The sequence below is a fragment of the Arvicola amphibius genome, chromosome X, assembly GCF_903992535.2.
Source record: "Arvicola amphibius chromosome X, mArvAmp1.2, whole genome shotgun sequence".
NCBI classification, from domain to species: Eukaryota; Metazoa; Chordata; class Mammalia; order Rodentia; family Cricetidae; genus Arvicola; species Arvicola amphibius.
In genome coordinates this window covers 61,620,627-61,634,628 of record NC_052065.1, presented here as the reverse complement: position 1 = coordinate 61,634,628, position 14,002 = coordinate 61,620,627, and the positions used below count along the sequence as shown (strand labels likewise).

The window sequence follows — 14,002 nt, the reverse complement described above, 5'->3', positions numbered from 1 at the left end:
GCTTCCTTTGTGCTAATTATATTACAGGGATGCATTAGCAGGCTAGCTTTATTTGTCATATTTAAGTGTCCAACTAGGGACTGGAGCGATGGCTCCGTAGTTATGGGCACTTGGTACTCCAGCAGAGAATCTGGGTTCAATGCCCAGAACCCACATAGTGGCTCAGAACCACCTGGAACTCCACTTCCAGGGAATCTGATGCCCTCAGCTGACCTCTGAGGACACCAGGCAAATGGTGTATATACATACAGGCAGGTAGAATATGCACACACATATAAATAAGTAAATCCAAGAAAAATTAATAGTAAAATGGTCTTGCATTCCTAGAGTAAATTGTGCTTGTTAATGAATGTTTTTTCATACACTGATTCAAACTGCTAACATTTCATGGAGGTTTGCATCTATGTTCATGAGAAATACTTGTATGAAATACTTCTTGTGCTGTTTTATATTTTTAATAATTTTATTAATTCTTTGAGAATTTCATATAATGTTTTGATCACATTTACCCTCAACTCCTCCCCTTAACTCTTCCCAAACCCACTCCTACCTTGCTAACTTCTTACCTTTTATTTTGTTAGGTTTTATATATATATATATATATATATGTGTGTGTGTGTGTGTGTGTGTGTGTGTGTGTATGTATATATGTATGTATGTATATGGGGCCTTTTGCATGTGTCTGCTGGTGCCCAAGAAGGCCAGAAGAGGACGTTGGATCCCCTGTAGCTGGAGTTAGAGATTGTGAACAATTTTCTGTTGTGAATGCTGGGATTTGAGCTTGGGTCTTCTACAAAAGCAGTACACAGTCGTAACTGCTGAGCCATCGCTCTAGTACTATCTTTTTGTTTGTTTGTTTGTTTTCATAGCCCATTGGCTCCAATTTGTGTTCTCCCAATACTCTGGGGATAGGGCCATCTACTCGAGCTTGGTCACCTTACCAGTAGCCACACCCTTAAAAGAAATCCCGATTCTTCCTTCCCCAGAAGCCACCAACTGTCCATAACACCTCAGTTACAGGTGGGCGCTCGTGAACCCCCTTCCTGCTTCATAGTCGAATGTTGACTTCCTTTTGTGCAGATCTTGTGTGGGCAGACACAGCTGCTGTGAGTTCGTGAACGCAGCAGTCCTGGCGTGTCCTGACGCCATTATTTCATTCTTGTCCTCCTCCACCCCTGAGTCTTATGTTTCCTCCCCTTCTTCCAGGGATAGCTGTGGGGCTGTGTATGACATAGATGTCCCATTTGTGACTTAGCATCCCATAATCACTTGTTCTCTACACCGTGAATGGTTACAGGTTTCTTAGCTAATCGCCATTCACTGTTCAAAGACAGACACTTCACTGACAGGGTCTGGGAGATGCACTAATCTATGGGTTGAAATATACAAATTTAAAGTCCTGCTATGTCAATTCAGTAAAATAATCTTAGTAGATTTACTTTGGGACCTTTGAGCTCCCCAACCATGGATTCTTGGCCAGATTTGCAGGCCTTAAATCCAACCAGAAAGCACTTTCTCCCCATAACACGTTTTCACTATTGTACCCAGGGACATATATTGCCATGGTGGTCATTTCTGCAGTTCACAAGGTTCACAGCTAGGCAAGAATATTGAGGAGATCTTTCTCTAAGCAGCCTGCATAGTACCTTCTAGTACTGTAAACGCTAGCTAGCAGAAAGGAAGCGTCCAGGGCTGCCGCCCATCTCACTACAAGTGTTCTGGGATTTCTCTTGCAGGACACCTCATCAGGCCTTTCTCTGGGACCAGGGGGATCAAACTCAGGTTGTCAGGCTTGTATGGCAAGCATGTTTACTTGATGACCCATCTCCTGAGCCCAAATTTTAAAAGTTAAAAGCGTATTTAAATTAGTACTACTAGTACCAGGTCAAAGGGCAGTTTTCATCTGGGAAATAAACGTGGGACTTCAGGCTTGCTCAACAAGTTCTTTTACCCTCTGAGCTATCCTGATGGCCCCCTTTAGCATAAAAGTAATGATAACTTCATAAAATGAACGGAGAAGGACCCCCTGTTTTATTTTCTGAAAATGTTCTTGATGGAGGAGGGTCATCTGTCTATGTGTTACTTTCATTGGTTAATAAAGAAACTGCCTTGGCCCTTTAATACGACAGAAAATTAGGTAGGCGGAGGAGACAGAACAGTATTGTGGGAGAAAGAAAGCAGAGTGAGGCAGATGTCTCAGGCAGATGCCATGCCTCTCCTCTCCGAGACAGATGCAGGTTAAGATCTCTCCTGGTAAGCCACCACCTCATGGTGCTACACAGATTACTAAATATGGGTTAAAGCAAGATGTGAGAATTAGCCAATAAAAGGCTGAAACTAATGGGCCAGGCAGTATTTAAATGAATACAGTTTCTGTGTAATTATTTCGGGTAAAGCTAGCCGGGTGGCAGAAAGCAGCCTGCTGCTCCCATCACTACACGTTCCTGTCATATCGCTCATTTTTTTTGAAATATCACATATTATTCCCAAGTGAAAGCATTGGGAGCAAGGTTTGTATTATGAGTATATTTTCAATTCTGACCTCCATTTTTAAAAACTTAAAACATTTAAACGATTTGTCTTGTATTTATTTGTATGGATGACTTGCCTGCTTGTATATCTGTGTAACATGTGCATGTGGTCCTCATGGAGGCCAGAAGAGGACATTGGATCCCCTGGAACATGAGTTAACACAGGGTTGTGAGCCACCATGTGGGTGCTGGAATTGAACCTGTGACCTCTGAAAGAGCAGCAAGTATTCTTAACAGCTGGGCCCAACTCTCCTGCCCTTTTAAAAATTTTATGGCACCTTTTACTTTAAAGAGGTGTTTAGAAACAACTATCATTTAATTATACACCTAACCGTAAGTCTTGTTATTTAGTTTAGTTTTCCCCACCTAGCTCTACTCTGCCCTATCAGGCCAAGCCAGTTTCCTTTATTAACCAATGGTATTCACAGCATACAGAAGGGAATTCCACATCAAGTAGTTTGGCTACATCATTTTCATCCCTATACTTCTCTACCCCCAACTCCTCTCATGTCCACTTCACTCTCGCTCAAGTTTATGACCGCTTACTCTTTTTAGCAGTATTGTTTTTTCAAAAACAAGCTATCTTTTTTCTTTTAGATACCAATCCCAGTTCCCAATCAGTCCCTTTCTTCCATTCCCTCCACTTTACCACCTACTGCACACCCCAACTTCTCAGAGGGTGCAGGGCCCATTGCTTTTGGGAAGGTCCAAGGACCTCACTTTATCTAGGCTGAGCAAGGTATCCATCCAAAGAGAATGGGCTCCCAAAAAGCCAGTACAAGCAGTAGGGATAAATCCTGGTGCCACTGTCAGGGCCCCTCTGTCTTCCCCAGTCATACAGCTGTCACCCACATTCAGAGGGTCTAGTTTGGTCGTATGCTGGTTCCTTCCCTATCTGGCTGGAGTTGGTGAGCTCCCATTATCTGAGGTAAACTGTTTCAGTGGGTGTCCCCATCGTGGTCTTGACCTCTTTGCTCATATTTCACTTTGCCATTTGTATGCTTTAAAGAAATGTCTATTTCTGTCCTTTGCTTACATCTCATGTAGGTTTTGTACTGTTGAATGATACCTTTTTTATTGAGATGTTGTCTCCCTAGTTATCCCAGAATGGTATGAAACTTGTGATCCTCCTGCCTCACCCTCTTGAGTAGCCTAATGTGGTTCCTTATGAGAAGCAAGAGGACAGTCAGTGTAAAGGGGGATCCAGGTGGTACTCAAGATTAAGGTTAAGTGTGCAAACAACCTTAATGAAAAGCTAAGGGAAATGAGGCATTCATGAGACTACTGTCTGAGAGCATGGGACATAAAATCCCAGGCCGGAAGTGAATGAATGAAGGCCATGAGGAAGACAATTAATGATGCGACAGAATGGAGTGTAGTGATTGGTGAAGATGCAGGACTGTCTGGCCTGAAAACGGATTGTGAGGAGAGAAGATAAACAAAAAAAAACCATTATCAGGTTGAACGTCTGTGGGACTGTGAAGAGCTTCGTACATGTGGGACATTGGGAAGGGGGACTATGTAAGAAGGCCTAGGTGAAAATTGAGAAAGCCTTAGGGAAATGAGGAAGTGAAAGCTTACTCCAGCAGTGAGCACAATAGAGAGCAATGTCCCAGTTACTGAAGATGTAGTTTCCTAAGGACAGAGTAAGTAACCTGGAGATGGGGGATCCAGGTGCTACTCTGACCTCCACTCCTGACCCTAAAGCCATGCAACACAAACTCAACCTGCTGTACCCTGCTCCTTTTCTGACTCCACATGTAACAGTGGGCATGAGACTGTAGCTCCCTGGGGGAAAGAATTTGGCTTCAGAAGGCCTATAGGCCACTGGTACAACTTCTACAACCACTGCATCCCTACCCAAATCAGGGATAAAAGCATTTCTGCCTCTTCCAGGCTGCAAATGTCACAGGGCACCGCCTTCTTGTGAGTGTCATGTCTGGCAAGGTAAGGATCAGGCCTTTTCCACATTGCTAACTTTGGTCCTTCAATCCTTCACTTTAGGGAACAGCATGGGTCCTTGCCTGCTGTGAGCGCCTCAAAGAAAGAGCAGAAGACAAGGCTGAAGAGACACCTGGATCAAGGACTGATAAAGAATATGGCTGTTGCCCCTAAATTCTACAAGCATGGCAAGAAGCTGGCTGGTGTAGCCAAAAGCCGCAGTGAGTGTCTTGGTTAGCAAAGGAACCTGAATTTAGGTGGAGAGAACATCATTAATTCTGTCAGCATCCCTGTCTTGATATTGCAGTGGGACTCTTGGTAATCACTCATCAAACCAATGTTAGGAATTAAATGCTTTGGAGAAATGTCCACATCCCTTGCTTATATTTTATGTAGGTAGACTTTTGTTGCTGAGTGGTAAGTTTGTTACTTTGAGACACTGTCTTGCTACTTAGCCCAAAGTGATCTCCTGCCCCTCCTGCATCAGGCTCCACAGTGAGCATTCACTAGAAGAAGAAAGGAACCCCAGAGTTGGGAAAGATGCAAAGTTTGTCAAAGCCTCCAAATGGGGCCGGAATATTTGGAAGGATGGTGTCAGCGAGGCTTATGTAAGCTGTGCCTGGTGTTTTGCAGATGGGCAGGAGAGTGCTGTGCACAGGAGTGAGGCCATGTCCCACAAAGTTCCACAGGAGGTAAGGAGACTCTGGTGGTATGAGAGGTGCTTCCAGAAGCTCCGTCCGTGACCCCTTGTACTGTGTCCTAATGTCATGTGTTCCATCCCCACATCAGCCGTGATTTACCATGTGAGCTCAGGTTTAACTGCATCTTCCTGGATTTTAGTGTGAACTGAAAATTAAAATTAAAGGTAAGCCTCGATGATCTTCAAGGGCTTCAAGTTCTGACATTCTGAGTTGCTGTAGTCATCCGACAACATGTTCATCTCTCCTTGTTTTCATGGTAGGCCGGGTACCCCAATTCCTACTATTGTCTCTACTCTAGCAGGGAAGTTCTCAGGGAACACATATGCCTAGCCAGCAGCGAGAATGGGCAATTCTGCCCAATGTTCCAGTGACCTTGGAGCAGCAACCAATGATTTCTTTTTCCTGGGCACCTCGTGATCCATCTTTCAGGCCCAAAAGGTGAGTTGAATATGGCCCTAAAGCCAGCTGTATCTATATTACTCCATGTTAAGCTCTGTGGTTGGAGCCATGGGAGATAGGCAAATGGGAAAAAAGAATGAGGAGAAGGAAGAAGAAATGTAATAGGAGAAGAGGAGGTGTGGAGGAGGAGGAGGAGGCATCACCTCAGAAGGAGGAGTGAAGAGAGGGCACTTGGCCTTGAGAATTCCTAATCTTGAGGGTTTCAACAGTGATTTCATCTTTCCAAGTCTATGTTTTCCGGTAGCCACTCTGGGAAAACAGGCTATGTTTATAACATTAACAAGAGAAGTAGAAGAAGGTGTACCACACAGTAAGCCCTCAATAAGCCTGGGCTGTTGCTCCATATCACAACGGATGGATGTGAGAGAAGATTTGGTTGGAATTTGGGGTCATGATGGGGAGTGCCATAGAGGCCTAAAGGAATGCTAATGGCAATAGAGAAGACTTCCTAGAGAAAGACCTGGCTTGTCCTTCATTGTGGCTTTCCCCCTCTCATTAGCATCTCAGTGGGGGAGCAGAGAGGGAGTCAGAGTCACAGAGCTTCCTGGGAAACAGACTCCTTCCAGAGACCAGCATCAAAGTGCAGATCTGGTTCAATGTGTATGTTCACGGGCATATATGCATACATTACCCAATCAGCTAAGGTCATATTGTGAAGGTGCGTGGTTGATCGGCAGTTATGATTCACCAGACAAGCTTTAATATATATAATTCAGTTTTAATAAAGGAAAGGAAAGGGAACTTACAAATCCAAGGTTCCAGCGAGGAGGGCAGGAAAACCAAGAGCAGGCGGGTCACAGGCCCGCAAGATTTTATAAGTCAATATTAGCCTAAGGGGGACACGCCTAAGAGGGACACGCCTAAGAGGGACACGCCTTTAGACCAAGGGGGACACGCCTTTAGACCAAGGGGGACACGCCTTACAAAACAAGGTTTTGGGCTAGGCTTCCCCTTCAATGTTGAGTTACTGTCCAAGGAGTTCAAATGGCATGCAGCCCACATCATGTGAGGGTATATAAGGGCAGTATGTCCATGCAGTGTATCTGCAGACAAAGGGCAGGAAGCAGGCATCACCCTGGGCTTTGATGCCTAATTAGAGGGTCTCCGGTTAGCTGGGGCTCCATTATGAGTCATCTAGAGTTCCAGAGACTCAGGTCTGCTCATACAGCCACAGGAGGTATTAGCATTTTTCATGGTCCCTGTCTTTTAGTGACACCATTTGAACAGAGACTAACTCATCACTTCATAACCACTGGGGACTGGGCAAAATGGAAGCAAGAGCCAGTACCTGAAAAAGGAGGGTCTCACATCCTTCTGGCTGCTTTGCAGATTAGAGCATAGTCTCTTTGAGTTCTTTGTCATCTTCATTGCAGCACGGGAATAAAGATCTGATAGAAATTACTATGCCAAGAAAAATATAGAAGTTTCAAAAAGAAACAGGCCAAGAAGTTGGCTGGCTGAAAAGGACAAACATTTTGGAGTCGTACAGATTTCCCTAGCCTGGTTTGAATCCCCCTGGTCCGCCAAGTGTTCCAGTAGTAGGTTTCCACCAGAGGGTTTCATGCCCTGGCCTCTCCTCTCCTTGTTTCTAGATTTTCAAGTGTGATCCTGCAACCCAGTGCTCCCCCTGGCCCTCTTCTTCTGCAGCCACAGGTCCTGGCAAAGTAGTGGGGTCCAGGTCCCTGGGAGGGAATGAGCTTAGTGAATGGGAAGATCAAAACAGCCTAGGGTGAGGGTGGGTGCTGGAGGGAAATGGGCACTGAAAGGGGCACCTGTGTTACTGGGAGGAGGTGTGGTTTCCCAGATGCCATTATCTGAGGCCATTTCCTTTGCAGGTCCCTAATGCCACCAAGCAGGATTCTGTTGTTGCTGTCTTAGAGTGGCAGAGGAAGCTGGAGGCTGCCAAGGCCCTGTTGGCCCTGAAAAACTCTTCTCAGGATCCTCGTGATTCTGCCTCTCTGCAACGTCATGGCAGCATGCCAGGTAGCTTTTTATCTTCAAGATGGAGCATGGGGTAGGAGATCTGGGAAACTGGAAGGGTTGTGGTGAACTGGTTGTGGTAATCTGTGGAAACATGGATTTTGGACCTCTTGGGTCAGACAATTCAGATGCTCAGTCCGACGTTGAGAGATTCTGAGTGAATCCCCAGTTCTTAAATGTTTTTGCTCAACTGCAAATGGCCAGGACCTGAAGTAAAAACAAAACCACCAGCACCACGGCAACAACAAAAGGCCCCTGTAGACTGAGCCCCTGTCCAAGGTGGCCAAGTCTTATTGGAGTTCGAGGGCATGTCAGGGAAGGAATAGAACAAGGTGTAATAACTAGCAGCCCATGGCAATATCTTCAGTCCACTGGAGACCGAGGAAGACTGGGAGGACATGCATGGAGGATAAGGGTCTACAATGGAACGAGATCATGCTGATGTCTTCAAGGCATTTCCCTTGTAGATTCAGGGCGTGGATGCTTTCCAGTTGGAATGTTTCCCATCATGCTCCCTGCTCCATGTGATCACTGCTCAGAGGAAAATGGCATAGTTGGGGAGGCTGGACGGGAAGGCTGAGCCCCAATGAGAAGCCTAAACAAAAACCTTGATGAAGTGTGTTAGTGGGAAGCCACTTTGGGTGGTGGACATCCAAGAACAAAGGACAGTGAAGGAAGCTGGAGACCCAGCTTCTCACAGAGGTCTGGCAGAGTGGGTGAGGCAGGCTGGGTCAGAAAATATGGGGGAGGGGTGTGAGGAGACAGCACTTCTCGGATATGGGGAGAATCATATCTGAAGACCTCAGGATTGACAAAAGTAATGGTGACCCTGACTGAGAAACGGTAGAGCCAAGATCAGAGATATGGGGGGGGGGGGTTTGTTTCTGGTTTCAGAGACAAATCATAGATTGGGTGGGGCACCATAGTGTGAGGGCTTGATTCATGGAGACATATATGTAATCTGACTCTGGCTTTTCTTTTTGTTTTTAGGTGATGATGGAGAGAGAGGAATTCAGCCTCCTAGTTCCCACCTGCCACCAAAGCCTGCCAGCTCTGTCTCACTTTCTGGACATCTGGAGTGCATGTCCTACTTGACCTGAGAGCCCGGAGTAGGAGGCCTCTCTAGAGCACTGCCTGTGTGGTATCCTGTTTCATGTCTAAAATGACTAACGTTTGTAAACTTTTTTTATTTTTGAAGCAAGTTCTCATGTAGACAGCCTGGCCTTGGATTCAGTATATAGTTGACAATGTCTTTGAATTCCCAATCCTTCTGCCTCCACCTCCCAAGTGCTGGGATTACAGGCATGTACCACCATGCCTGCCTTTTAAAAATTATTATTTTAAGTGTTAAAGAGTTTTATAAACTTTCAGGCCCTTTTTATGATGTAGGGAGTCTACATGACTGAAGATCGATGTTGTACTATATCCATTATTTCTCTGGAATAATTGTTTTTAATGCTTCTTAGGAAAGCAGGATTTTGTGTTCTAATGTGATCGATCAATGGGATTCTAGTGGGTTTGCATGTCAGTGTTTTCATTTGTCCTGTGATTGTATATGCACTGGCACACTCCTGTTTGTAATCATCCATGTGGAATCCTGAAGATTTGTCACTGTGTCTAGACATGTGTGTGTGTGAACAAATAATAATAAACATGTTGTAGGCACTGAAATTATGAGCTCCTTTTAAACAGTGTCAGACAAATATCACAGAGGATTGTTTACCTTCACCAAGCCCCAACTGAAAAACACTTTAGCTTCTTAAATTAATGATTGGTTGAAAAGTTCAAAACTTGATGCAGCAGACATCAATCACAGGGCTTTCCCAAAAATGGCCACAATAATTCATTACCCAGGGTAACACATCGAGAAACTGATAGGAATTATAGGAACATTTTTAAAGCCTGAATATTCTGAATCTTTGATTGATATTCCAAACACATGCACTGCAGGCCTCACCAGGCAGACAGCTAGCTAAGCGAACATAACTTGATCTGGACTTTTTATTGTACCTTCCTTCCTTCCTTCTTTTTTCCCTGTCTCATTTAAAAAATCAGGGTCTCAGTATGCAGTGCAGACTGGCCTTGAATTCACTGTGTACCTAAGATTTGCCTATAAAGACCTTGTGGTGATTTTCCTGCCTCAGACGGTCAAGTGTTAATATTCTAGTACAATTCTCCATGCCTGGCTTCCTGCTTCTGTGTTCAATGACACGTGTTTGATGATGATGCTATCTAATCACCACAATTCCTTTGTCTTTGGAGCCTCTGAAGAGTCAGGATTTTTTCATTTCATTTATTATTATTATTATTATTATTATTATTATTATTATTATTATTATTAAAAATTTCCACGTCCTCCCCACCTCCCATTTCCCTTCCCCTCCCTGAACTTCCCTCTACCCTCCCTTTCCAGTCCAAGGAGCAGTCAGGGTTCCCTGTCCTGCGGAAAGTCCAAGGTCCAACCCACTCCATCTAGGTCCAGGAAGGTGCGCATCTAAACAGACTAGGCTCCCCAAAAAGCCAGTACATGAGGTAGGATCGAAACCCAGTGCCATTGTTCTTGGCTTTTCAGTCAGCCTCCATTGTCCGTCACGTTCAGAGAATCTGGTTTGATCCCATGCTTTTTCAGTCCATGTCGAGCTGGCCTTGGTGAGCTCCCATTAGACTAGCCCTGCAGTCTCAGTGGGTGGGCACACGCCTCGTGGTCGTGGTCCTGACTCAACTTGCTCATGTTCTCCCTCTTTCAGCTCCTCATTTGGGCCTTGGGATCTCAGTCCTGCACTCCAGTGTGGGTCTCTGTCTCTATCTCCATCCACCGCCAGATGAAGCTTCTATGGTGATATGCACGATATTCATCAGTATGGCTATAGGAAAGGGCCATTTCAGGCTCTCTCTCTCTCCTCAGCTGCTCAAGGAACTATCTTGGGACATCTCCATGGATACCTGGGACCCCCTTTAGAGTGAAGTCTCTTGCTAACCCTAAAATGGCTCCCTTAATTAAGATATCTTCTTCCCTGCACCCCTATCCACCCTTCCTCCACCCCAACCATCCCATGACCCCAGGGTCTTCCCATCCTCCCCTCCTCCCTTTTCTATCCATATCTCCCCATCACACCTTACTGCCACCCCACCCCCACCGCTAAGATCCCAATTTTTGCCTGGCAATCTACTCTACTTCCAATATCCAGGAGGATAGCTATATGTTTTCCTTTGGGTTCACCTTCTTATTTAGCTTCTCTATGATCAGGAATTGTAGGCTCACTGACCTTTATTTATGTCTAGAATCCACTAAGGAGTGAGTACATACCAAATTCATCTTTTTGGGTCTGGGTTACCTCACTCAGAATAGTGCTTTCTATTTCCATCCATTTGCATGCAAAGTTAAAGATGTCATTGGTTTTGTTTTAACCACTGAGTAGTACTCTAATGTGTATATGTTCCACACTTTCCGTATCCATTCTTCCATTGAAGGACATCTAGGTTGTTTCCAGGTTCTGGCTATTACAAATAATGCTGCTATGAACATAGTTGAACAAATGCTTTTGTAATATGATAGGGCATCTCTTGGGTATATTCCCAAGAGTGGTATTGCTGGATCCTGGGGTAGGTTGATTCCGAATTTCCCGAGAAACCGCCACACTGATTTCCAAAGTGGTTGCACAAGTTTGCATTCCCACCAGCAGTGGATAAGTGTACCCCTTACTCCACATCCTCTCCAGCAAAGGTTATCATTAGTGTTTTTGATTTTAGCCATTCTAACAGGTGTAAGATGGTATCTCAAAGTTGTTTTGATTTGCATTTCCCTGATCGCTAAGGATGTTGAGCATGCCCTTAAGTGTCTTTTGGCCATTTGGACTTCTTCTGTTGAGAATTCTCTGTTCGATTCAGTGCCCCATTTTTTAATTGGTTTAATTAGCATTTTCAAGTCTAGTTTCTTGAGTTCTTTATATATTTTGGAGATCAGACCTTTGTCTGTTGCAGGGTTGGTGAAGATATTCTCCCAGTCAGTAGGTAGCCCTTTTGTCTTAATGACAGTGTCCTTTGCTTTAGAGAAGCTGCTCAGTTTCAAGAGGTCCCATTTATTCAATGTTCCCTTAATGCCTGTGCTGTTGGGGTTGTACATAGGAAGTGGTCTCCTGTGCCCAAGTGTTGTAGAGTACTTCCCACTTTCTCTTCTATCAGGTTCAGTGTGTTCAGATTCTTTAACCCATTTGGACTTGAGTTTTGCGCATAGTGATAGATACGGATCTATTTTCATTCTTCTATGGGTTGACATCCAGTTATACCAGCACCATTTGTTGAAGATGCTTTCTTTCTTCCATTGTACACTTTTAGCTCCTTTGTCGAAAATCAGATGTTCATAGGTTTGTGGGTTAAGATCCGGGTCTTCTTGAACCAAGATCAGGTGAACAATCTAAATAGACCTGATAGTCACGAAGAATTAGAAGCTATTATCAGAAACCTCCCTACCAACAAAAGCCCAGGACCAGATGGGTTCAATGCAGAATTCTACCAGAACTTCCAAGAAGACCTAATACCTATACTCCTAAATGTATTTCACAATATAGAAACAAAGGAGTCATTGCCAAATTCCTTTTATGAAGCCACAGTTACCCCTGTACCAAAACCACACAAAGACTCAACCAAGAAAGAGAATTACAGGTCAATCTCACTCATGAACATTTACGCAAAAATTCTCAATAAAATACTGGCAAACTGAATCCAAGAACACATTAGAAAAATTATCCATTATGATCAAGTAGGCTTCATCCCAGAAATGCAGGGCTGGTTCAATATATGCAAATCTATCAATGTAATACATCATATAAATAAACTGAAGAAAAAACCACATGATTATTTCATTAGATGCTGAAAAATCATTTCACAAAATTCAACACCCTTTTATGATAAAGGTCTTGGAGAGGTTAGGGATACAAGGTTCATACCTAAATATAATAGAAGCTATTTACAGCAAACTGACAGCTAACATCAAATGAAATGGAGAGAAACTCAAAGCCATTCCACTAAAATCAGGAACATGACAAGAGTCAGGATTCTTATATTCTCCATCTGATAGCAGAGGAACAAACACGTAAAATCAATGAGGATTCACAGAATTAATCTGGACTGAAGCTCATCTCCTACCCCCTTTCTTCCCATGATCCCCCACTTCATTATCCTCCAGTGACAGATGACTGTGTCCCCGTGGTCCTGCAGTAGGGTTTTGTCCAAGCCTTGGCTTGGTTCCACAGTTGAGTTGGGGGAATATATAAAGGGGAGATAAGTTTTTGTTGAAGGATGTGGCACAAGGAGAGGGAAGACAAAAGAAAACATACAATACACATGTGAGGAAGGAAAGAAACTCATTATTTGGGCCCTTTCATTGTTGTGAGGCCTACTGCCTTTCCTTCAGGGTTTGCAGAGCTGACACTCTCCCCTCCATTGTTTTATAATGAAAGGGTCTCTATCTGGCATAGCTCATTTCTCTTTGCATATCTGTGCAAATGTTCAGTGTTAAGCTTTTCGGTATGTCTCCCTTTGCATTTACTGTCACAGTTCAGAGTCTAAAAGCACTTTGACTCTCGTATACTATATGGCATAATTGGTTAGGTCTGAACATACCCATCATCTAGAGCATCTCTAGACTGGGTCAATTTGTTTTTTTGTCTCCAACAACTAAAGATTTGTCACTGACACAAGTGGACAGACATATTCCTGCCTGGGTTCCCCACCTCCAGCCTCACATTCCCTAATTCCTCCATCACAGGCCAACAACCTACTCCAGTCAAGCCCATGGTCTCTAAATATAACCTTCCTGATGTCAGGAACACTCTTTGGATTTCTATTACCCAGTCACCCTGGCCTAGATGTGCATGCACAAGCATGTGGGGGGGATGCATATGTGTGTGTGTGTGTGTGTGTGTGTGTGTGTGTGTGTGTGTGTAAGACAGAGAGAGGGAGAGAGAAAGAGACAGAGACAGAGAGAAGGGGGAACACACACTAGTGTTTCTGAGTAAGAACTGGTATGGGAAAGTCAGAGGATGGCCTGGGGTGCCCTTCTTTCCTTTCCTGTTTAAAGGTTGCTTTGAGACCTGTTTGAGGGCTCTAACAGAAACATGGTGGTTTAAATGAGGCAAACAAAAGCCTCTAAATATTTTCCTTCTGTGGTACCTCACTATGTTTAGGGTCTTGACTTTAAAACTGCTGTTTGAGGTGCTGACTTTAAGCCTGTGAAAAACTGTCATGAAGGTGTGTGGTTGATCAGCAGTTATGATTCACCAGACTATCTTTAATATATTATATAATTCAGTTTTAATAAAGGAAAGGAAAGGGAACTTACAAATCCAAGGTTCCAGCGAGGAGCACAGGAAAACAAAGAGCAGGCGGGCC

The 14,002-nt window shown here is 44.1% G+C and overlaps 1 protein-coding gene across 1 annotated transcript; it reads left to right on the top strand.

The window, feature by feature from the left end:
* The first annotated feature begins 4,192 nt into the window (after positions 1 to 4,192).
* Positions 4,193 to 8,712, top strand: LOC121677022 (doublesex- and mab-3-related transcription factor C1-like). Its single transcript, XM_042054328.1, has 7 exons — positions 4,193 to 4,291; positions 4,428 to 4,478; positions 4,928 to 5,164; positions 5,475 to 5,611; positions 7,225 to 7,285; positions 7,468 to 7,615; positions 8,603 to 8,712. The coding sequence occupies exons 1-7, from the start codon at positions 4,193 to 4,195 to the stop codon at positions 8,710 to 8,712; spliced, it is 843 nt and encodes a 280-aa protein (XP_041910262.1).
* Positions 8,713 to 14,002: the final 5,290 nt, after the last annotated feature.

Bases quoted from the DNA above. Each gene is read 5' to 3' on its own strand.
- LOC121677022 (XM_042054328.1), top strand. From the start codon at position 4,193: ATGGGGGATCCAGGTGCTACTCTGACCTCCACTCCTGACCCTAAAGCC. The intron at 4,292-4,427 runs GTAACAGTGGGC...TGCCTCTTCCAG, and splicing joins CTCCTTTTCTGACTCCACAT to GCTGCAAATGTCACAGGGCA. The intron at 7,286-7,467 runs GTCCTGGCAAAG...TTTCCTTTGCAG, and splicing joins CTCTTCTTCTGCAGCCACAG to GTCCCTAATGCCACCAAGCA.